At 44.2% G+C, this 25,206-nt stretch overlaps 2 protein-coding genes across 6 annotated transcripts in view; one reads left to right on the forward strand and one right to left on the reverse strand.

The window, feature by feature from the left end:
- Positions 1 to 2,311, reverse strand: part of LOC122941383 (graves disease carrier protein-like) — a 27,911-nt gene extending 25,600 nt beyond the window's left edge. Inside the window, exon 1 of one of the 2 annotated variants that reach the window (XM_044298598.1) lies at positions 2,160 to 2,311. The gene's annotated coding sequence lies outside the window, so the exon portion shown is untranslated. The remainder of the gene's footprint in view (positions 1 to 2,159) is intronic. The other variant, XM_044298597.1, reaches the window with a different exon arrangement.
- LOC122941384 (biogenesis of lysosome-related organelles complex 1 subunit 2-like) lies at positions 2,226 to 24,545 on the forward strand. 4 transcript variants are annotated; one of them, XM_044298601.1, is made up of 6 exons: positions 2,226 to 2,344; positions 13,174 to 13,302; positions 15,582 to 15,698; positions 21,211 to 21,330; positions 21,588 to 21,692; positions 24,396 to 24,545. In XM_044298601.1, the coding sequence occupies exons 2-6, from the start codon at positions 13,215 to 13,217 to the stop codon at positions 24,425 to 24,427; spliced, it is 462 nt and encodes a 153-aa protein (XP_044154536.1). In that variant the 5' UTR covers positions 2,226 to 2,344; positions 13,174 to 13,214; the 3' UTR covers positions 24,428 to 24,545. The 4 variants fall into 4 exon arrangements, with proteins under 4 accessions (XP_044154536.1, XP_044154535.1, XP_044154537.1 ...); XM_044298600.1 differs by lacking the exon at positions 2,226 to 2,344 and adding an exon at positions 2,469 to 2,563; XM_044298602.1 differs by lacking the exon at positions 2,226 to 2,344 and adding an exon at positions 2,597 to 2,693.
- The last annotated feature ends 661 nt before the right edge of the window (positions 24,546 to 25,206 follow it).

The raw sequence follows: 25,206 nt of genomic DNA on the forward strand, positions 1-25,206 counted from the left end.
AAATGCCAAAAGTATCATACTCGAGAATGGAGCCTCAGATCAACAAGGAGAAACAACATTTTAAATCAGATGGACCACAGCTATTTGTGCCACACATCAGTAGTTTAGGCTGGGGCTACACGGCAACATTTGTCGCAGTAATGTCGTGCAGCATTTTTTGTAATGATAGTCTGTGCAACTGTCATGTTGCAGTCGCAGTGTGACACCATAGACTATCATTACAAAAAAAAGGTTGCGCGACATTCGCAGTTTAGTTGTACCCTTTTGTCACGCTACAAATGTCACTGTGTAGCCGTGCCCTTAAGGAGGCTGCAGCAACCGGACACAGATTGCCAAGGAAATTGCATCCATTGGTTAGCGGCTGAATGGGACTGAGCTGCGCCTAGACCCTGTGAATGATATACATGATGGGGGTCCCGGGTGTCAGAACCCATCGATCAGATTCTGATGACCTGTCCAGAGCATAGGTCAGCAATTTCAAACAATCGGACAATCCCTTTAGGGTTGAACAAGTTTTACAAGATTCCTGTCCCTTTAACTAGACCTTGAAATATTTACAGACAAACAGGAAAGGGAATGAGGCATGGCTACAGGCACGGTCATACGTTATAAGGTCAGGGCACCACATTCAAATACAGGATGTGAAATCCAGTCTGCACCACTGAGGCAACACAGGTGTCCATGCGTCACAGGCCAGGAAACGTGGGAAGTGCACCAGAAAAACGGCGTGTGCACCGTGCGTCATACTTGTGAACAACGGCCAAGTCATTTTCGAAAAAGCTAATTTTTATCTCGAATATCGGCACTTCGAGAATATTTAGAATATAATTGTGCTATATATGCGTTATATCGAATATTCGTCATTTTTTCCATCTGAACACATGATTTTTCCCGCTTCTTGCTTGTAACAAGCAACTGTAAGGGGTTGTCTGGGTTCAGAGCTGAACCCGGACATACCCTTATTTTCACCCAGACAGACCCCCTGAGGCTAGCATCGGAGCATCTTATGCTCCGATGCACTCCCTTGCCCTGCACTAAATCGCGCAGGGCAAGGTCTCTTTTGTTTTCAATAACACACTGCCGGGCGGAAACAAATATATAGCTCTATATTCTATAGTGCTATATATTCATTTTTGACCCACGCCTGCATTGATCGCTTAAAGGGAACCTGTCACCGGGATTTTGTGTATAGAGCTGAGGACATGGGTTGCTAGTAGTGATGAGCGAACTTCTGTTTTAAGTTCGGCGTCTAAAGTTCGGCTTCTGGTTAGCAGAGAATCCCGATATGGTTCCCGATATGGATTCCGACTTCCGTTGTGGTCCGTGGTAGCGGAATCAATAATGGCCGATTATTGATTCCGCTACCACGGACCACAACGGAAGTCGGAATCCATATCGGGAACCATATCGGGATTCTCCGCTAACCGGAAGCCGAACTTTAGACGCCGAACTTAAAACAGAAGTTCGCTCATCACTAGTTGCTAGATGGCCGCTGTCACATCCTCAATACCCAGTCCCCATAGTTCTGTGTGCTTTAATTGTGTAAAAAAATATATTTGATACATATGCTAATTAACCTGAGATGAGTCAGGGACAGGACTCATCTCAGGTTAATTTGCATATGTATCAAATCAGTTTTTTTACACAATAAAAGCACACAGAGCTATGGGGACTGGATATTGTGGATGTGCTAGCGGCCATCTAGCAGCCCATGTCCTCAGCTCAATACACAAAATCCCGGTGACAGGTTCCCTTTAATATTTGCGTATTACGCGATTACCTTGACGATTTTCGAGTAAAAAAAAAAAAAAAAAAAAAAAAAAAAAAAGGTAGAATATAACGAATATTCAAATTCGAGATTATTCGACGAACATTCTACAAAATATTTGTGAAATATCACGAATTCGAATATGACCCCTGCCGCTCATCACTAGTCATAACGCCAATTCCAGGCTGGAGGGCACAATGGTAATGACCCTTTAGAGGGCATTCATTAGTGTGTGCAATATCGTTAGGGCAATGCCAGACAACCAGGAGAGAAGCCATGCCAACCACTACCAGAGGCTGTATGCCAGCCCCAGGTGCTAATGACAATGCTAGAACATGCATTCAGGAACAGTTCAGACAGACAGGAACCTGCCGCACACATTATGTCTTACCAGCAAGTCACAGCTCAGGAAATGACATCACATGCCAGGCACAGCCAGGGCTCTATATTGGGCAAGATCCGCTCCAGCCACCTACATGCTGCGGTATTGCCCACAGCGCCCTGTAGGGGTGACTGCCACACAGACCAGGGCTTTAACAGATCACCCGTAACGTCTGCGCATTCGCACTAGACAAGGTGATTTCAGGACTAATGATCCATTTTGTCGGAGACTAGCTATTACTTTAACCTAACGAGATAGGGCATTGCCAAAATGGCGCAGGAACGCAGACACGCTGCGAGGCAGAGGTTGTTCCCTCTTACTTCCGAACCTAACGTTCTGTGCTATAGGGGAGGGGGCGTGTCTGAGCACGTGACGGGATGTAAATACGGAAGTAGCGCGCCGCTACCCGCTAGGTGAGACTAGTGACGGCCAGGTGTGGATGTACAGCGGCACGCACGTATTTCCTGTGTATGCGGGGCCGCATGCTGTCTGTGCAGGCTGTAACCGTGTGCGGTTTACAATGAGTATTGGATCCTGTGCTGTGTATGTGATGCTCTGTAGCTTGTGTGGGCTCAATAGTGATATACACGATACATAAAAGGGTTCTCCAGGACTACAAAAAGATGGCTGCTTTCTTCCAAAAACAGCACCACACCTGTCCACAGGTCGTGTGTGGTATTACAACTCTGCCCCATTCACTTCAATGAAGCTGAGCTGCAAATCCACACACAACCTGTGGACAGGGGTGGTGCTATTTTTGGAAGAAAGCGGCCATCTTTTTGTAGTCCTGGAGAACCCCTTAATGTTGCCGGAGTCTCCTGATCGCATTGCTGTATGTGCGGTTTCTGTACCGTGGCGCATGGATTCCTGCACACGTGGTCAATTGTCTTAACTATTATTGTGAAAGGGTTTGTCACAGGACAGACCTTAGTGGCATATTGCTAGAGAATGCCACCGATATTTGACCATCGGCGTCTAAGTGGCATGAGGTGACGTGACGTGGCGTTGTGGTCCCCTGTACTGCTGACACTTTTTCAGTGGTCAGACATTAAAGGGATTATCTGAGAATTCTTTTATATTAATAGACTATTCTCATGATAGGTCATCAATATCCTATCAGCAGGGGGTCCGACTCCCTCCGCCGATCAGCTGTTAGAGTAGGGACAGCAGATCCCCGTTGAATACTGCGGTTTTTCATAGCTCACCTCTGTACTTTGTATAGCGGCCGTGCTTACTATCTCATCTTGGCCTCATTCACTTTAATGGGGCTGAGCTGAGCCTAGGCCACATGACTGATGAACGCGTTGTCACTTGGCCTAGGAAAAGCCGCGCCACTGCTTTCTCAAACAGCTGATCGGCAGGGGTCCTGGGTGACAGACCCTTCTCTTACCTGATATTGATGACCTATCATTTCAGCTGCAGAAAATCTGCAGCAGATCGGGAGGAAGACAACCCCTGGGGCCCTAACCTGTGCTCCTCAAAAGAAAAAAAAACACTTACCTGTCTGCAGACCCACCACTGTCCCGTTCCTGCGCCTTTCAGGACTAGGAAGTGTCTTGGTCCCTTGACAACTGCAGCCACTCACAAGCCTGAGGGGTCACAGAGGCTTGAACGATGGATGCATCACTGCTGTCATGGGACCAAGCCGTTTCCTGGTTCTGCAGGGCCCAGAAACAGCAGCAGGACAGCGGACAGGTGAGTGGGGGTTTTATGTTCAGAGGCACTGATTAGGAGTAAGACCCCAGGGGTTGTCGGCTCCTACAAGGGGCGAAATATCCGTGGCAAAATCTGCAAGTGTTACATGTGGATTCATCATGGATTTTGGTGCAGCTTTCACACTCACCATTGCAAAGGATGAAGCTCTGCCAAATAACTGGAAAGATATGAAACCCACACCACAGATCAATTTACGCTGCAGATTATTATTTTCCATAGTGGTTAGATGAGATTTCCTAAAGTCCCATCCACTTTGTGTGTGGCAAATCCACAGCATCAATACCAGCAAAGGCCCCATTCACATGGCCGTAGCACCGCCGCGCCCCTGTTGTGGACTGCAAACCTCATGTCTGTAAGACATGGCACTGACCATATGAACTCCGCATCGCAGTGTGCAACATGGGCACGGTGGCACTACTGCCGTGTGAATGGGGCCAAATCCAAAGAGTTTACACACTGTGTGGATGTCCCCCAGGCCGAAACCTCCCGCTGCAGAAACCAGACCATTGCTGCCAGAATTGCACACATGCCGGCATGAGAAATGGGAAGGCTCCCTTACTGTGTCAGAACAAATCCAGAAGTGAAGAAGACCAAAGCACGAAGAGAAATAACGGCAGCTATCATAATCAAAGTATATCAGCAAGTTTTAGCAGTTTGCATTTTTAACACATTTAGGGCTCTTTCACACGACCGTATCAATGGGTCTGCATCCGTTCTGCAATTTTGTGGAACGGGTGCGGACCCATTCATTTCAATGTCTGCATCCGTAGTTCCGTTCCGCAGCCCCACAAAATATATAGCGCATGTCCTATTCTTGTTTGCAACAAGAAGCGCCGGCCCTGTGCGTTCCGCAAAATGTGGAACGCACACGTCCGATGTCCGTGTTTTGCGGATCCACAATTTGTGGACCACAAAACACAGCATGGTCGTGTGAATGCACTTTTAGGGTGATTTCAAACTACGTCTTCTGTGCAAAACTGCTGCATTTTTAGTGTCCTTTTTAAAGAAGCACTCGCAAAAATCTTTATTCTCTGACCGGTTAGAAAGTTACATGATGTAAACTGTAGTGAAGGTAATCCTTTTACCAGTGGCTGTATTTGTGAGTTATAACCTCCCTTCTGATCCTCAGCTGTGTCATGTGACCAGCACTCTGATCTCCAAATTAAAAAGCATCTTATGTGTGGACAGTAGGCCGGTTTCTCTGTGTATACCTATGGGAGCCTCAATGTCATTCTCATAGGAAGGAATAGGGAAGTTACTGACTTCCTGTCCTGCATCCAGGCTCATGCACACGACCGTCTGATGTTTTGCGGTCTGCAAATTGCGGATCCGCAAAACACTGATACCGGCTGCGTGCATACCGCATTTTGCAGAACAGCTGTCCTCTAATAGAACAGTTCAATCCTTGTCAGTAATGCAGACAATAATAGGACATGTTCAACTTTTTTCCAGAAGGGCCATGTGGACATACAGACAAGTAATGCACACAGAGTAATTTCCGTTTTGTTTTTTTTGCGGCCTCCTTGAAGTGAATCACTCCGCAAACGGTCAACAAAAAAATAGACACAGAAAAAAATACGTTTGTGTGCATAAGTCCTCAGTTGGAGATCAGTGGTGATCGTGGGGGTGCCAGGACTTGGACCCTCACTAACCTGATATTGATTTTTTTTTTATTATTTTCCCCATGCTTCCACAACGGCACCACCGGGAGGATATCCCGCCTTCTCAGGGACAGGAAACAACTGTGAGATCAGCCAATAAAGGGCCCCCTCCCTCTTACCTTTTCCAGTTGTTTTCTGTGCCTCTGAAGGTAGGATCGTGAATCAGCAGTAAGTGCAGGGCCTTTCAGGTTTGTTAACCCGGCTTGTCCGGAGGGCCGCTGCAGGAGGAGGGGTCGCGGAGCAAAGCAGTGCGCTCCTCCCTCCTCTTGGTGTAAGTCCAGTGTGTGTCGGCATTCCCGGCCTTCTTTTCCCGTGTTCCGGTGGAACCGGCAAGGCAGTGGAAAAGGGGGCGTTCCTTTGGGCCAGGGACGTTCATGTATACTCTAGTCGCGGCGACATCAGGACAAAAGCGTCAGCGTCATGACGCCAACCAGGAAGTAAAAGGGGAGAACGCCGGTCCTCACATATTCTCCCTTCCACAGTGGACAGCAATTCCTTGGCAGAATGTCTCTACAGGAGACTGAGACCACCCGCAAATCTACTGATGCCTCCAGGCCCTCCAGTCGGTAAGCCTCCTCCCTGAGGACTACGTTATTATATGTTCACTGTCCTCCCTTATGTGCACAAAAGACTCTTCCTCCTGGGTGACGGTTCTCTATTAGGCCTATCTTTTATAGATCTAAAAAGTCCTCTGCTTTCCTTGTGTCTCCTAGGAGAGAGAAAGCATTAAAGGGGAACCGTCCCAAAAGAAGTGTGCTTATTGTTAAAAAAGGTCTCTCGGCTTCTTCCAAAAAAAAAACTGTGCCCAAGATGTTCTAACAGGGTAGTCTCTGAAGAAACTCCTTCCCTTGTAGAGAGCCTGAGGGCCATGATTAAAGATGAAGTCGTGGCGGCGGTTGAGGCAAAAGTGTCCGCCATCCCTTCTAGGGCCTCCACTTCAAATACCCTTACTGAAGAGAAGGCTTCTGACTTCGATGAAGGGGAAGTTTCTTCTGACACAAGCTTTAATGTCTCAGAAAATGCTCCGGGATGGCCGCTCTGTTCAATTGAAGAGACTGAATCTCTATTAAAAACTATCAGAGCGACAATTAATTTGGAAGAACCTAGAGAACCTATGTCAAAGACCAAATGTTTGCGGGGCTTGTGGACAGAAAAAAACTTGTTTTTCCGGTTCACAACAACATTAAAACTCCTTTACATGAGTGGAAGGACCCTGAGAAGAGGCAATCTGCTTCAAAAATGTTTAAAAGAAAGTATCCATTTGCTGAAGAGGATTCGACTTCTTGGGACAAGCCTCCTAAGGTAGACGCCCCGGTAGCGAGGATTTCCAAAAAATCAACACTACTGTTTGAAGATCTAGGGCTGCTCAAGGACCCTATGGATAAAAAATGCGAGTCCCTCCTTAAAAAAACCTGGGAGTCCTCAACAGCCATGTTAAGGCAAGGAATATCAGCGACCTACACGGCTAGGACTCTGTCTTTGTGGCTGAGACAGCTGGAAGAACACATCGAGTCGGGCACTCCCAGGGAAGACATTCTAGCTTCCATCCCGATGCTCAAACAAGCCTCTAACTTCTTGGCAGATGCCTCAGCTGATATGGTGAAGCTATCATCTAAGACGGCAGCTCTTTCCAAGGCCTCCCGCAGAGCAATCTGGTTGAGGTCATGGTTGGAGACACTGCATCTAAAATACAGTCATGTCCATAAATATTGGGACATCAACACAATTCTAACATTTTTGGCTCTATACACCACCACAATGGATTTGAAATGAAACTACCAAGATGTGCTTTAACTGCGGGCTGTCAGCTTTAATTTGAGGGTATTTACATCCAAATCAGGTGAACGGTAGTAGGAATTACAACAGTTTGCATACGTGCCTCCCACTTGTTAAGGTAATGGGACAATTGGCCTCTCGGCTGTTCGATGGCCAGGTGTGTGTTATTCCCTCATTATCCCAATTACAATGAGCAGATAAAAGGTCCAGAGTTCATTTCAAGTGTGCTATTTGCATTTGGAATCTGCTGTTAACTCACAAGAGGAGATCCAAAGAGCTGTCACTATCAGTGAAGCAAGCCATCATTAGGCTGAAAAAAACAAAACAAACCCATCAGAGAGATAGCAAAAACATTAGGCATGGCCAAAACAACTGTTTGGAAAATTCTTAAAGGGAACCTGTCACCGGGATTTTGTGTATAGAGCTGAGGACATGGGTTGCTAGATGGCCACTAGCACATCCACAATACCCAGTCCCCATAGCTCTGTGTGCTTTTATTGTGTAAAAAAAACGATTTGATACATATGCAAATTAACCTGAGATGAGTCCTGTCCCTGACTCATCTCACATACAGGACTCATCTCAGGTTAATTTGCATATGTATCAAATCGGGTTTTTTTTACACAATAAAAGCACACAGAGCTATGGGGGCTGGGTATTGCGGATGTGCTAGCGGCCATCTAGCAACCCATGTCCTCAGCTCTATGCACAAAATCCCGGTGACAGGTTCCCTTTAAAAAGAAGGAACGCACCGGTGAGCTCAGCAACACCAAAAGACCCGGAAGACCACAGAAAACAACTGTGGTGGATGACCAAAGAATTATTTCCCTGGTGAAGAAAACTCTCTCCACAACAGTTGGCCAGATTAGAAACACTCTCCAGGAGGTAGGTGTATGAGTGTCAAAGTCAACAATCAAGAGAAGACTTCACCAGAGTGAATACAGAGGGTTCACCACAAGATGTAAACCATTGGTGAGCCTCAAAAACAGGAAGGTCAGATTAGAGTTTGCCAAACGACATCTAAAAAAGCCTTCATAGTTCTGGAACAACATCCTTTGGACAGATGAAATCAAGATCAACTTGTACCAGAGTGATGGGAAGAGAAGAGTATGGAGAAGGAAAGGAACTGCTCATGATTCTAAGCATACCACCTCATCAGTGAAGCATGGTGGTGGTAGTGTCATGGCGTGGGCATGTTTGGCTGCCAATGGAACTGGTTCTCTAGATTATGTTTCCTACCATGTGATGGCAATCGCGTCTTTGGCACCGCATTAGACGACATCCTAGAAAAAGCTTCGGACAGAAAAAAGGTGTTCCTGACGGAATCAAAAATTTTTCGCCAGAGACGCTCCTTTTCGCCCCCAAAGACATAATAGATTTGACCAGAAGAAAAAAAGAACCCGGTTCTTCCTGGCAATCTTCTAAGGGGTAAAATAAAGGTTTCTTGTTCAACCCTGATAAAGCCGCACGTCCTTCCTCCCAATGACGCCAGAAGGCCTGTGGGGGGAAGATTGAAACACTTTTATCCGGCCTGGGAAAGAATTCATGCCTCCCCTTGGGTACTCTCAACCTTAAAAGAAAGGTACCGTTTGGAATTTCTGCATCTCCCTCCAGACAGGTATCTGGAAAATCATGTTCTAAAAGGAGAAGATCAAGTAGCGATGGACCAGCAGATCGCTCTGTTGTTACAAAAGGGAGCCATAGCACAGGTCCCACTAAAGGAACAAAGGAAGGGATTTTACTCTTCAATCTTCCTAGTAATAAAGCGAAATGGTTCTTTCCGAGCAATAATAAATCTGAAGAAATTGAACAAGTACATTGTATACAAGCAATTCAAGATGGAGATGGTAAAATCTGTAATCAATCTTCTATCAAAGGATTGCTTTATGATTACATTAGACCTCTTAGATGCCTATTACCATGTCCCAATCAACATGGACAATCAGAAATATTTGAGGATGGCAGAATGGTTCCAGGGAAGAGTGCATCATTTCCAATTTTAAATTCTGCCATTTGGCCTTTATTCGGCCCCAAAAATCTTTACAAAGATTATGGGGAATGTAACAAAATTCTTTCACCTGGCAGAAATCCTACTGATTCCGTACTTAAATTACTTCCTAATTGCGGCACCAACAGAGAGTCTCCTGTGGTTTCAGCTCCAGACAGTGGCAGACAACCTTTCAGCTCTAGGGTGGATCATAAACCAGCAGAAATCTTGTCTTCTTCCCTCACAGAGGAGAATTTTCCTGGGAGTACTGCTAAACTCTCATCTGATGTCTTCTTTCCTTCCGGATAAGAAACGCGAAGACCTAATCCAGAAAATCCAAAAATTTCAACAGCTAAAGACATGCTCAATCATTGAGATCATGACAGTGCTAGGTCTCATGACTTCCACTATTCCATCAGTGAAATGGTCACAAGCCCACTAGAGGGTCCTTCAGTCGTTTCTGTTGAGAGTTTGGGACAAGAAGCAAACCTCTTTAAACAAGAAGGTAAAGATTTCGACAAAGGTGAAAGCCTCTCTTTCTCAGTGAAAAAGACGGGAAAATCTACCCTGAGGAGTAGAATGGCGACAATCAAATCAGGTAGTCATCACAACCGATGCCAGCAAGCAGGGTTAGGGAGCCCACATGGAGAGTGCCATGAAGCAAGGCCTTTGGAAGGCAGAACTGGAAAGAGCTTCTTCCAACATGCGGGTACTGAGTGCAGTTTGGCAGGCCCTAAAAGCTTTCGCTCCCGCGGTTTGATTAAAGCATGTAAGAATTGTCAAATCAGACAACACCACCACAGTTGCTTATCTGAACAAACAGAGGGGAAGCAGGAGTCTCTCTCTCTCCCTAATGACAGAGAAGATCTTTGGATTGGCCGAGGTTAACCTCTTGTCCCTTTCAGCCGTCCACATAAAAGGTAAGGAAGACTTTTTAAGCAGAGGCCAACTAAAAGAAGGAGAATGGAGTCTGAATCCAGTAGTGTTCAGTCAGATCTGCGCCTAGTGGGGTCCTCCAGGGATCAATTTGTTTGCCTCGAGAAAAAACAGGAAGGTAAAAAAAAGTTCTACTCCCTGTCCATCCAAGATCGGCCTCTGAAAGTGGCTTTTTCTATCTTGCCTCCTTACCTAACAATTTTTGATGATAGAATTGTTTTGAGACATGCCCCAGAATTCCTCCTAAAGGTTGTGTCTAGGTTTCACTGTCAACAACAAATCTCCCTTCCTTTTGTTCCCAGGCAGTTTCGATTAAAGATAAGTTATTCCACAACCTGGACGTCAGAAGATGTGTGCTACAGTACCTTGAATCTACATAGAACCTGAGAAAATCAAACCAGTTGTTGATTCAATATCTGGGACTTAATCGGGGGTTGGCAGCTGGCAAGGCATCCATAACTTGGTGGATTAAGTTGTGTATTGTTCTGGCTTATGAGAGAGAGGGAGTTTCTCCTCCCATTAATCTGAAGGCTCATTCCACCAGAGCATTGGCAGCGTCTTGGGCGGAGGTTGCCTCCGCTTCTCTGGAAGAAATTTGTCGGGTCGACACTTGGTTGAACCCTTCTACTTTCTTTAAGCACTATAAGTTAGATATTTCCGTCAACAAGGACTTATCCTTCGGTCGAAAGGTTTTGTCTGCAGTTGTCCCCCCCCTAATGTTTACTCTGTTAATACTCCAGGTGGTGCCGTTGTGGAGGCGTGGGGAAAAGATGATAATTACTCTTACAGGTAATTGGATTTTCCTTTAACCTCCACACGGCACGAGGAATTCCCACCCAGTCGCTCTGTTGTTCATATAACTGAAGTAAGTTATGTTTTGGTTGTATCATGTTAAACTTTATTAAATTGTTGCAACTACTTCTGAGTCCTAGGTTATTAACTGGAGAAGGTAAGAGGGAGGGGGCCCTTTATTGGCTGATCTCACAGTTGTTTCCTGTCCCTGAGAAGGCGGGATATCCTCCAGGTGGTGCCATTGTGGAGGCTAAAGGAAAATCCAATTACCGGTAAGAGCAATTATCATCTTTTAGGCCTCGTTCACATCTCTGATGAGTACAATGAGGTCCAGTGGTAATCTGTCCAATTTTCACCATAAATGATCTCTGAAACGGAGATGTGAATGCAGCCTTACTTATATAGCGCTGACATATATCACAGCTCTTTACAGACAGTATCATTGCTTTCTGTCTTCAATGGAGCTCACGGTCTAAGTAAGGCTGCCTCCACATCTGTGTTTTTATATCTGGCAGAAGAACAGCCTGCTGGAGTTCACCTCATCTGGAATAGCTGGACAGGGCTGTGCACCACTGGATCCCCATTGCCTTAAAAAACCTGTGCATGCCAGTACAACACAAATGTGAATGTAGCCTTACCTATCAGTATGTCTTTGGAGTGTGGAAGGAAACCTGAGAACCCGGAGGAAACCCACACAAACATGGGGAAAACATACAACCTCCATGCAGATGTTGTCCTTGGTCAGATTGGCCATGATTTGGGCCATCAGTCATTAAACGTAATAACCATAGTGCTGTTATTTCATAATAATAATACATTAGGAGCTCATTTATTGAAATGAAAAGCAGAGGCAGATCATTTATTCAGTGGCTTTTGAGCATAACCATGATGCACACACTGATGTCACTTTCCCCCCACTTCATTCTGACTTTCTGATTCAGATTTATTTTATTTTTTGCCAAAATGTTGCATTCTCCCTTTGTGAGATGTGACATTTCTTTATCTTGTGACATTTACTATAGACAGAATAATAAGACTTGGAGGCAATGTGCACACAGTCTCGTCACGCTTGCCGAAAGGTTTATGTCAATTGTATGATACTATCGCCCTTTACTGCAGCTCTCTGTGTCCTATACTAGTATTTTATACCAATTATTAGTCTTTTTATCCTGATGGTTTTTCTGTAAGAATCAGACAAACCATTTGCTCTCTCTCCTACATAACTAAATTGTTCTTATATTGGGTGGTTCACAATTTCCGAGGTACAAAATCTAAAATCGGAGTGTGGGAGGATTATAAAGGCTGATATACCCAAGAATGTATACTGACGGTGTAATGTAACGCCATATCCCTTTCTCCCTGCACAGTGGTGTCCTCCACCTGGCTTTTCAGGGGTACTGCAGTGAAGTGAATGGGGCCGGCTGTCTCCCTCTGCACGGCCAGTTAGGCCGAGGGCACCAGGTGTGCGAGGAAGGGGCCACAGCACTGAACCAGCAATGTAGATGTCTTCATCCTCTGAGACCACAGAGCGATGGAATACCCTAGTTATTTACTAGTTAGAGAAGATGAGAATACCCCTTCAATCCTTCGCCACTGGTGTGACTGGAAAAACCGTGTCTACTGTTAGCAATACTCGGCTGCTTTTCTGTTCCAAGCCGGCTGCCATATGTAAACAATATGGCCACATCATCCATGGGGTTTGTGCTGTATGCGCTTTTGTATGCCAAGACCCTGCACGTGATAGGGTCACATGACCAGTTGGATGTGTGTTGCATTACAATTTTGCAAAAAAAAACTAAAAAAGAAAAACGCCTTCAACTTAAAGGAGTTGTCCAGGATTAGGAAAATATTGCTTCTTTCTTCTAGAAACAGTGCCACCCCTGTCCAATGGGTTCATTGAAGTGAATGGAGCTGAGCTGCAATACCTTACACAACCTGTGGACAGGTATACAGCTGTTCTTGAAAGAAGTCAGACATGCTTTCCTAATTCTGTAAAACCCCTTTAAAGATGTAAGTTTGATAATATAATTAGACAAAAATTTTACAACAAAGAGTATAAAACACAAAACCTTGAATAAGCCTTCATACTGCTTTCTTGATGTTATCTTAGTGGCTGTTTGTTTTTCTACAGTAATCAAAATGTAATTTTCCACAGAACATTATTTCTTCTCAAGGCCACTACAAGCATTTCTTGGTATGGCAGAACCAGGGGGAGCAGAGAAGTTATCTTCAGAGGAGCAGTCAGTAGTAGCACCTCCTGCATCTCAGCCTCCAACATCACAAGGTGAAGCATGAAGTCATTTGTTCATTTTAGTTTCCTTAAAGGGGTTTTCTGTGACTTTTATACTGATTCTTTATCCTCTGGCAGGTGATCAATATCTGGTCGTTGGGGTTCCGACACCCCGACTCCCACTGATCACCTCTTTGAGAAGGCATCGGGGCTTGCAGTAGTTCTTGCAGCTTAGCCTAGGCCAGTAATGTCTAACCTTCGGCACTCCAGCTGTGGTGAAACTACGACTCCCAGCATGCTCTATTATTTCTATGGTATTCTGAGAACAGCCAAGAAAGAGTGGGCATCTTGGGAGTCCTAGTTTTACCACAGCTGGAGTGTCAGAGGTTAGCCATCACAGGCCTAAGCGATATGATGTCAGGTTCATTGGTTACATGGCTTAGGCACAGCTCAGCCCCATTGAAGCTATACAATGTACGGCACTGTGCTTGGTGAGCAGCGAGAAGGCCGTGGCGCTACTGCAAGTTCCAGTGCCTTCTCGAACAGCTGATCGGTAAGGATACCGGGTGTTGGACCCCCACCGATCAGATACTGATGGCCTATCCAGAGGATAGGTCATCAGTATAAAAGTCTTGAAAAACCTATTTAAATCATCACTGAGCTTTCAACAAACTTTACATTAATCAATAGTACAGCGTGTATGCATGAGAAATAACACTATTTCTGGCCATTATATCACTTGTCTCTGGCACTTTTTAGCAGTTTTCCTCTGTCCTTGCTGAATATCTGGTTTGCAGTTCTCTCAGACATGGTTGGTGGAGACTAGCTGCCATCCACTGCACACTCAGAAAGTAGAGGAGAATCTCCTTCCTAACCTTTACTCAGAATCAGCCCCAGGATGATGAAAGATATTACAGTACTAACCTGTATGCTTGTGAATGTAGCACTTGGGCTGAGTTATAACCTGCCTACATAGCTGTGCAGTCTCTGGTACGCAGCTAATTATAGGATAACTAGACATTTTTCACTGTAAAAACATACTACCCTAGTTTTACATTAGCAATTGAAATCCGGCAGGCTGTTCCTGCTGATCTCTCTGCAGTCTAGCATTGCCGTAAACTAAAGCATCACTGTCCGGCCCCATTAACTATATAATGGGGGCTGGCGGAGATCCGTTGTAAGAAAAGCTAGTAACCATTTAAAGACTATGAATAGCCTTGGGTCATGTTATTTTACTTAAATGCACTTATAGTTGGCTGAAAAAAAGATGTTTGCAGTACTTTTTTGTACTTCTATGTAGCACAGTACATAGCAGGCTGCAGAATGCTATTTACTGTGAAATCTGTCGTCTGATGGCTTGGTCTGTAGTCCCTCTCTGTCCTCTCCTGAATGATCTTATAAGCTGATTAATCACCAAAGCAAAGTTAAACTTTGTTCAGTGGTATGCAAGAAAACAAAATAAAGTCTACTGTATGAGGCAGAGTTATCAAAAGTTGCTGTGGGCAACTGTGCCAGTTATTCTTTCCTGATAAATTTTCCCCTGTTTTTTTCTTGTTAGGGTAAAAAAAAAACTGATAAAAAGAAGAAAGCTAATGTAAAGTGCAAAGCAAGATCAAAAGATTTAAAGGGGTTATTCAACCCCTAAAATGATTCCCCCCTTCCCCCAATGCCCGGGCACCTCATATAGATTATACTTGCCCTGCTCCTCGGCACCTGTGTTGCTCCTGATGCCCGCACGGCCGCCGATGCATCTCCCCGTCGCGCGGATCAAAACATCCCGCAATGGGGACGAGCTTTCCTAGCATCACCTGCGATTCTATGGAGGCTTGTCCCCATCACTGCATGCTATTGGCTAACATCCGCTGTTTCATTCATTCTCTATGGGACTGTCAAAAATAGCAGAGTACAGAGCTTGGCTATGTCTGGCAGTCCTATAGAGAATGGATGGAGTGGCAGCACTCCATTCCTGTGGATAGCGGATAACTTTTAAAGGGTATCTGTCAGCAGATTTGTACCTATGAAACTGTACCTATGTATCTGCATTGCTGGAAAAAAAAAATGACATTTTAATATATGCAAATGAGACTCTAGGAGCAACGGGGGCGTTGCCATTACACCTAGAGGGCCAGCAAGTGAAAAGGTGATGACTCCTGGCCTTGTCTGATATGAACATGGGAGCATCACAGATGCCTTCAGCTGCCAACCGAACATGCAACAGGTCAGCCAGTTTCATAGGTTCAAACCTGCTGACCGATGCCCTTTAAAACTTGACCCGACCCATTTATATCTTGTGTAGTGTAATAATCCTTACAAATATATTTCATGCACTTTAGATGATTCTACAGTCGAAACGGCAGAAGAGGCGGTGGAGCCACCAGAAGCGGATATCAATGAGCTTTGCAGGGATATGTTTAGTAAAATGTCATGTTATCTCACCGGTGAGCTCGTAGGTAAGTGGCATAATACATATATCTGTTATTATAGACATGCTTATCTGTTTCCGTAACTCCAATAGAAGAGAATCGAGAGAACCACATAGATGTGTGGACACCTCTCCATTCAGCCTGTCTGAATAAAGTGGCCGCCTCACAACATGAGAAAAGGCTCGCGATACCCCAGTTCTCAACAGAAGTGTGAGATTCAGAATCAGGTCATACCGCTATCAGGTATTTATGGCACATACTGTGGATATGCCATAGCAATATACCTTTGAATAAGTTCTCTCATAAAGCCAGTCCCTGTCTATATGCTAAATGTGAGGTCCATTCAGTAAACCCAGAGAATAACAAAGAGATGACCACTTTTTGAACTGTATAGTTAAAGGGGTTGTGCACCTTCGGGGGACCTGTGAAGAGAAGCATACTTAGCTGCTTCTCTGTGCTGGATCCCTGCTCACCCTCTCCCCGGCCTTGGCTGCTCTGCCGCACTCAGGCTGTAGACTTCTGTTTTGACGCCACTGCAGCCAATCGCTGGCCCCAGTGATGACCTGCTCCCCTTGTGTTAAATAAAATGTAAAATAGTAAAATGATGCAAGGGCACCAGATGACTGCTGCGGCCAATGATTGGCTGCAGCAGCGTCAAAACTGAAGTTAAAGGGGTATTCCCATCTCAGGCAATGGGGGTATATCGCTAGGATATGCCCCCATTGTCTGATAGGTGCGGGTCCCAGGCTCCTACAACTAGAACGGAGCGGGGAGAGCTGTGGCTCCCCACTGCTCCCATAGAAGTGAATGGGAGCACACCACGCCCGCGCCCTGCTCCCATTCATTTCTATGGGGCAGACGGAAATAGGCTCGGCTATTTTCGGCAGCCCTATAGAAATAAATGGAGGGCGGCTGCGCATTCATTAATTTCTCTGCTCCGTTCTCATTGTAGAAGGTGGGACCCGCACCTATGAGACCATGGGGGCATATTCTAGTGATATGCCCCCATCGTCTGAGATGGCAAAACCCCTTTAACATCCTAGTAGCTCAGCAGAGCAGCCGAGGATAGGAAGAGAAGGAGACGGGAGCCAGTGCTGGAAAGCAGGTAAGTATGCTTCTTTTCGCAGGTTTGCTGAAGAAGGGGGGTTTGACAAAACCTGCCCTGAAGGTGCGCAACCCCTTTAAGGCTAATTTCACACGAGTACGTTTTCTGTCTAGATTCAGTCCGTTTTGTGAACAGACAGCATCTGGACTGAATCCCGACTCACTCATTTCAATGAGTATAAGCACATGAGCATCATTTTTACTGACCATATATCTGTTCAGAAATGATTGCAACATGTTCTATCTTCATCTGCTTCTCACTCAGGACTAGTCCTTTCAAGTCGGTGGAAAACAAATGACAGCACGTGCATGTCTTCCGGATGCAGTCCATCATTGACTGATGGTTGCTAGAAGATGTTGGATGTTATTATTTAGTTTTTCTTCAAACCAATGCAAAACGTTTGCAAGGTGGGCGAACAAAACGGATACACAATCGCAGAAAAAACTGATTCAACTTGCATGCAAAATCAGCAGTTTTTTCACTGAACAGACTCTGACACGATCTGTATTGCTCGTGTGAAAAAGGAGCCTGAAGGAGCCAAACCAAAATTGTGTTCACAGCATCCAGATATTTGTTTTCCATAGCACACGTCTTGTCGCTGACCAGTTATAACTAGGGATGAGCGAATCCACTTCGGACGAAACATCCGAAGTCGATTCTCATAAAACTTTGTTCTAATACTGTACGGAGCAGGAGCTCCATATAGTATCAGAATGTATTGGCTCCGATGAGCCAAAGTTATTGCTTTGCAAAGTCTCGCGAAACTTCACACAATAACTTCATAAATATATTTGTACTGTAAAAAAACATTTCCCGAACTCGGGTTCGGTTCCAAGGTACCATTTGGAACCGAATTCGAGTTCGTCAAATGTTTTTTCACAGAACAACTTAATTTATGAAGTTATTACCCGAAGTCTCGCGAGACTTCACAAAGCAATAACTTTGGCTCATTGGAGCCAATACATTCTAATACTGTACGAAGCATTTGCTCCATTCAGTATTAAAACCTACAGAAGAAACGAACTAAGTACTATTATCAAATATCATAAATACTTTATTTACAAAACATGATATATATATCAAGGACCTAGTCATTAAAAACCAAGTGGACAGAGAAAAACGCCACCCTGATGGGACATAGGCTACAGACAGTGTTTTCATAAATTAATATATATAATGAATCAATAAATATCACAAAGGTAGGTCACATATAATTACATAATGTATACATGGGGGACAGCAGGTTAACAGAATAATACCCACTAGTCGAAAAGAACGTCAGAAATCACCACAACTTCTACCCATATAGCCTGATATCATTATAGAAATAATGCATTTGTCTTCACATGTATTTAGCACCATTGTTTTTAATTTTACATGTGTTCCTAATCATATTTTCTTTGGCACGGTGTGCATTATTATTTATCTTCATGGTTTCCTCATTTTTGTTGATTTCATTTCTTGCTAGTGAATTGATCTCATTTATAGTCATCTTTTATATAGATTTGACATCCATTGTGACATACTATGTAGCACATCGCTGCTCTTAATCACTATACACTTGTGTATATCACTGTTTTATATATAATGCCTATTTTTGCTTTATCAGTTCCATTATTTTTGTTTCATTATTATTTTGAATTTCTCCTTTTCATTCTCATTTCTCACTTCTTAATTTTTTTATGTGGCCAATCAGGTCAATATATTATGCATGTCCCTTGATTAAGTATTTGTGTAGAATACATGTAAATATAATATGAATTACACTGATAAGTATTTATTTATGATAGAAATATAGATATACAGTACAGACCAAAAGTTTGGACACACCTTCTCATTCAAAGAGTTTTCTTTATTTTCATGACTATGAAAATTGTGGATTCACACTGAATGCATCAAAACTATGAATTAACACATGTGGAATTATATACATAACAAAAAAGTGTGAAACAACTGAAAATATGTCATATTCTAGGTTCTTCAAAGTAGCCACCTTTTGCTTTGATTACTGCTTTGCACACTCTTGGTATTCTCTTGATGAGCTTCAAGAGGTAGTCACCTGAAATGGTCTTCCAACAGTCTTGAAGGAGTTCCCAGAGATGCTTAGCACTTGTTAGCCCTTTTGCCTTCACTCTGCGGTCCAGCTCACCCCAAACCATCTCGATTGGGTTCAGGTCCGGTGACTGTGGAGGCCAGGTCATCTGGCGCAGCACCCCATCACTCTCCTTCATGGTCAAATAGCCCTTACACAGCCTGGAGGTGTGTTTGGGGTCATTGTACTGTTGAAAAATAAATGATGGTGCAACTAAACGCAAACCGGATGGAATAGCATGCCGCTGCAAGATGCTGTGGTAGCCATGCTGGTTCAGTATGCCTTCAATTTTGAATAAATCCCCAACAGTGTCACCAGCAAAGCACCACCACACCATCACACCTCCTCCTCCATGCTTAACGGTGGGAACCAGGCATGTAGAGTCCACCCGTTCACCTTTTCTGCGTCGCACAAAGACACGGTGGTTGGAACCAAAGATCTCAAATTTGGACTCATCAGACCAAAGCACAGATTTCCACTGGTCTAATGTCCATTCCTTGTGTTCTTTAGCCCAAACAAGTCTCTTCTGCTTGTTGCCTGTCCTTAGCAGTGGTTTCCTAGCAGATATTCTACCATGAAGGCCTGATTCACACAGTCTCCTCTTAACAGTTGTTCTAGAGATGTGTCTGCTGCTAGAACTCTGTGTGGCATTGACCTGGTCTCTAATCTGAGCTGCTGTTAACCTGCGATTTCTGAGACTGGTGACTCGGATGAACTTATCCTCCGCAGCAGAGGTGACTCTTGGTCTTCCTTTCCTGGGGCGGTCCGCATGTGAGCCAGTTTCTTTGTAGCGCTTGATGGGTTTTTGTGACTGCACTTGGGGACACTTTCAAAGTTTTCCCAATTTTTCGGACTGACTGACCTTCATTTCTTAAAGTAATGATGGCCACTCGTTTTTCTTTACTTAGCTGCTTTTTTCTTGCCATAATACAAATTCTAACAGTCTATTCAGTAGGACTATCAGCTGTGTATCCACCTGACTTCTCCACAACGCAACTGATGGTCCCAACCCCATTTATAAGGCAAGAAATCCCACTCATTAAACCTGACAGGGCACACCTGTGAAGTGAAAACCATTTCAGGTGACTACCTCTTGAAGCTCATCAAGAGAATGCCAAGAGTGTGCAAAGCAGTAATCAAAGAAAAGGTGACTACTTTGAAGAACCTAGAATATGACATATTTTCAGTTGTTTCACACTTTTTTGTTATGTATATAATTCCACATGTGTTAATTCATAGTTTTGATGCATTCAGTGTGAATCTACAATTTTTATAGTCATGAAAATAAAGAAAACTCTTTGAATAAGAAGGTGTCCAAACTTTTAGTCTGTACTGTGTATGTATGTAAAAAAAAAAAAAATATATATATATATATATATATATATAATCTGCACTATATGCAATCACTTGCCTGTCACTTTATTCTATTTATATGTTTTTTTTATTAGTGTTTATTATTAATTTTCACAACTTTATTAATTTTATATGAGCACATTAATATTTTAAATATATGCAATGGGTAGGCACAGAGTATTGTCCCTTTAATAATAATGAAGGAGCTGTGATGACGGTGATATGCTTGTACACTGACCGCCAGTAGAGGGGGTGTTTTTCCTTGTGCTGGTGGCCTGGTTTGTTTCCCTCCTCCCCTGGATGTGTGCGCGCGGCCCCTCCCGCCCGGCGTCTTGACGTCGATCCACCAAGTCACGTTGTCACGTGGCGGGGGTGTGGCGATGTGATGCCGGCCGGGGGGGACGGGACCGTGCGCTGCGATCCGCTCACGGCGCAGCCAGCTGGCTTCCAGGTGAGTTAGGGAATGAATTAGCAGGCAAGCGTTCTATTGGGGGGGGAGGGGGTTATAACCTATGTTCCACAGCTATGGCGTTACCCCCTGACGAAGGCACGCCGAAACGTGCGTTGGGGTAGTGCCATCCTGTTTGCTGACATACGGCACTTGTCTTGGTAGGTCTCTCTTTATTTCTATAATGACATCAGGCTATATGTTCACTTGGTTTTTAATGACTATGTCCTTGATATATATCATGATTTGTAATGAATAAAGTATTTATGATATTTGATAATAGTACGCATCAGCTTCGTAGCTGGTACTTGTGATTCTTTATAGGTTGACCCTCGTATTGTTGCCACAACATGGGTTGTATATGCTGATTTCAGACTGGGCATGATGGTCCCTTTTTTTTAATTTTTTGTATTCATACAGTATTAGAACAAAGTTTTATGCGAATCGACTTCGGATGTCCCTAGCGAATCGACTCATCCCTAGCTATAACCTTTTTGGCTTCTGTTACTTATTTTTAATCTTTCCTAAATTGCTGTTTCAGCCACAAGTGAAGACTACAAACTTCTAGAAAATATGAATAAGCTCACGTGTTTGAAATATATGGAGATGAAAGATATTGCTGGAAATATCAGTCGAAATCTCAAAGACTTGAATAAAAAGTGTAAGTACAATATTACATGTTAAGATACAGTAGACACCTTTTATTTCCTGCAGCCAGATGCTGACAAGATATCTGCCTGTTCTTAAAATCTCTCAGGCATTGCACTAAAGGCCTAATTTGCATATTAAGAAGAAGTATTTCCTAATATTTCTATAGTCTGGAACTGGAAGGACTACTGATCCAAGGGTTATATAAGCTACTATGGTCAGCCCTGCAACCATTTGACCGAAAGATCTTCTATATGTTTTGTCCTGTAGATGCGAGTCTCCAACCATACCTTGAACAAATAAATCAGATAGAAGAGCAAGTGGCATCTCTAGAAAATGCAGCGTACAAGCTGGATGCTTATTCAAAGCGATTAGGTAAGTTCCAATGACTTCTACTTGTAGGTAACGCCATTTTGTCATTGTACAAACAGAATTCTTAAAGGGCATCTGTCAGCAGACTTGTACCTATGACACTGGCTGACCTGTTACATGTCAGGGTCTCTAGGAGGTGAGACTAGCCGGGTCTGTATTGTGTATATGTTGTGAATCATGTTTTTTTTGTCTAGGTGTGGGAGCCACATGGCTTGATTTTGTATTTATTTATACGTGTTTTTCCATCCCACCTTTTCCACTACTTGCAATGCTATAACTTGATGTGTTTTGTGCACTCTCCATGTGGTTGTGTCTGTCTTTGCCAATTTATGCATCTATATTATTTATTTAAAGATTTCAATAAAGATACATTTTTGGATTTACATGTTTGTATTATCTGTGTATATGCTGAGTGTCTGGGTTTGTCCCATGTAGGAGCCTATTTATTCTTGACACTTGTGTTCTATTTGTATTGTACAGCCGCATTCCGATTTTGTGTTTTATTGCTCATTGGTATCTTACTGGCCAGTTCTGTGTATCAAAGCATCTGTCAGCAGATTTGTACCTATGCGTTTTTGAGGGACCGCGCGTTCCCTATCCAGAAGGTTGCACCTCTTCAATCTCGAACCATCCAATATTTAAGACACAAGCAAGTAAATAAGGTCCCAGTGTCACCAAACCAAGGTTCCTATGGGATGTCAGAAAATATGCATATAGTGAAGCACTGCAGATCACCAATAAATCCTTGTGTAGTTGTACTCACAAGCACAGCTTGATATATAGGCACATCTTAAAACTCCACGGCTCTCCTTTTTTCCCTCGTCCTTCACCACCAGTAAAACAATCAATCGCTCCAATAGTGAAGCACCGCTAACAAGGTCGGTGTATAAAAAGATTTATTATACTCACAAACATGAGATAAAACAAGTAGTCAAGGCTGTCTTTAAAACTCTGCCCGACCCGGGCTCCGACCTCCACGCTGTTAAAGCGTTGAGCGAAACCCGGGTCGGGCAGAGTTCTAAAGACAGCCTTGACTGCTTGTTTTCGAGATTGGATGGTTCGAGATTGAAGAGGTGCAACCTTCTAGATAGGAAATGCGCGTTCCCTCAAAAAACGCATGGTCTGAACTGTGATCTGGACCCACTTCACATTTTGGGAATCGCTGCGACACACCATTGCCATAGGTATTGGGACTATATTTTCTTTATAGATTTGTACCTATGACACTGGCTGACTTGTTACATGTGCACTTGGCAGCAGAAGGCATCTGTGTTGGTCCCATGTTCCTATGTGCCTGCATTACTGAGAAAATGTAACTTTAAATATATGCAAATGAGCCTTTAGGAGCATTGGGGGCGTTGCCGTTACACCTAGAGGCTCTGCTTTCTCTGCAACTGCCACGCCCTCTCCAGTGTGATTGACAGGGCCAAGCAGAGATCATCACTTTTACAGTGGCCGGCTCTGTCAGCAGATTTGCACCTATGTAACTGGCGGACCTGTTGCATGTGCGCTTGGCAGCTGAAGACATCTGTGTTGGTCCCATGTTCATATGTGCCCGCACGTCTTTGATAAATTCCCCCAATCATTTCAGCGGTTAGCAATCGGTGGCACTCCCAGCATGCTTAATTCCCTTTTTGGGGTTTCGCTCTGGTAGATAGGGTAAGCGGACGCAGTACAGACGCAAAACTTCAGTGTTTATTCACACTTGAGGCAAATGCACAAAACAATGCGTTACTTTGCAGTCTTGGTGTTACTTCACACAAATCGGAAAGTTCCTATAAGACAGGTCACCTTGATGGCAGTTCTGCCTCCCAGCAGTCCACGGCAGGATTTAGGGGGCCTGTTTCCTCGGCCCATGGATCTCAGCCCTCCAACCTGGCACCAAACCTCAGATCCCAACACAGAGATCCTGCTGCTGAGCCCAATTGCCTATTTAGGACAGCCAGGTGCTGCCAAAAACCCGGAACGGCAATTAAAATCCAGCCCGGTATTTGCCCCACCTGGCTGCAAATCAGCCCAGCAGCACACGCTGGGAGGAAAATACCTGTTTTCCCAGACCATTCCTCTCACTGTGTCACACCTTAAAGAGGACCTTTCACTCGTATACAAACTAAAAACTAACTATCTGTGGGCAGAGCGGCGCCCAGGGGTCCCCCTGTAATTACTAGTATGCCTGGGCGCCGCTCCGTTCGCCCGGTATAGGCTCCGGTGTCTCAGCGCCGTCTGTTGTATTGGACTGATTTTTTGTAGGAGGCGTGTCCCTTGCTGCAGCACTGGCCAATCGCAGCGCACAGCTCATAGCCAGTCTATGAGCTGTGTGCTGCGATTGGCCAGCACTGCAGCAAGGGACACGCCTCCTACAAAAATCAGTCCAATACAACAGACGGCGCTGAGACACCGGAGCCTATACCGGGCGAACGGAGCGGCGCCCAGGCATACTAGTAAGTGCAGGGGGACCCCTGGGCGCCGCTCTGCCCACAGATAGTTAGTTTTTAGTTTGTATACGAGTGAAAGGTCCTCTTTAAATAGGAATACCGAGAACAGACTAGCAAGAGTGCATGCTGGGAGATGTAGTGTTACAACAGCTCTAGTGCTGTAGATTGCTGAACCCTGCTGGATCTTTGTATTGCCTGCAATTACTATTATAGTGTCCTGTAGTATCATGTTCATGAAGGTTTTATTTTATATTTTTTCTTTATCTTACAGAAGCAAAGTTCAAAAAACTGGAGAAGCGATAGTCACATTTCCACACAACACTACTGCAAAAGTCCTAATGCCAAAGGAGGATTTGTATGTCATTATGCCAGCCCTGTCAATGCTTTTTACTAGGAACCTAATAAATATAACCTCATATTATCTTTTATGATTAACCTCCTTTTATTAAAAGATTTGACCAACCTCAACAGCAGTTTTACTTATAGCCCCACAACTGCTCCGAAAGGAAGAAAAGCCACTTACCTATTCACCGGCTCTTCGTTCTGGAGCCAAGGGTCCGGTCCCCACTGTTTCGCTCCCCTGTGGACCAGAGGTGTGACAGCCCATCAGTTGTCACTTGCACAGCTGTAGCGGTCAGATGCCACTTGGGGATATATGTCCACTGAGGCTAGCGAATGGCTGCAGCGATGCATGTGACCACGGACGGGATATCAGACTTCTAGTCCACAAGGGACCTAAAGCAGCAAGGAAAGACGGGACCGTTAGAGCTGGAACAGAGCAATGATTAGTAGGTGGGTGGCTTTTTTCTTTAGGTTAAACACATGTTGGCCATAAATAAAATTGCTGTGGGAGTCAGGTAAACCCTTTAAAGGGACACTTCTGTCAGAGGGGTATTTTTGTTTTAAGTCAATATAAATAGAAGAGTTTTTGTTTTTTCTTTGGCTCTTTAACTCTTTCATTTTGCCAGTACTTCACATTGTGGAAGTAACTCCCTATGAGTAAATAAGCCTTGGAATATGACCAGGGAAAATGTCGAGCCAGATATTCTACCGTTACTCCCACCCATGAGCTGTTTGAGCAG

This window comes from Bufo gargarizans, chromosome 6, assembly GCF_014858855.1.
Source record: "Bufo gargarizans isolate SCDJY-AF-19 chromosome 6, ASM1485885v1, whole genome shotgun sequence".
NCBI lineage: Eukaryota > Metazoa > Chordata > Amphibia > Anura > Bufonidae > Bufo > Bufo gargarizans.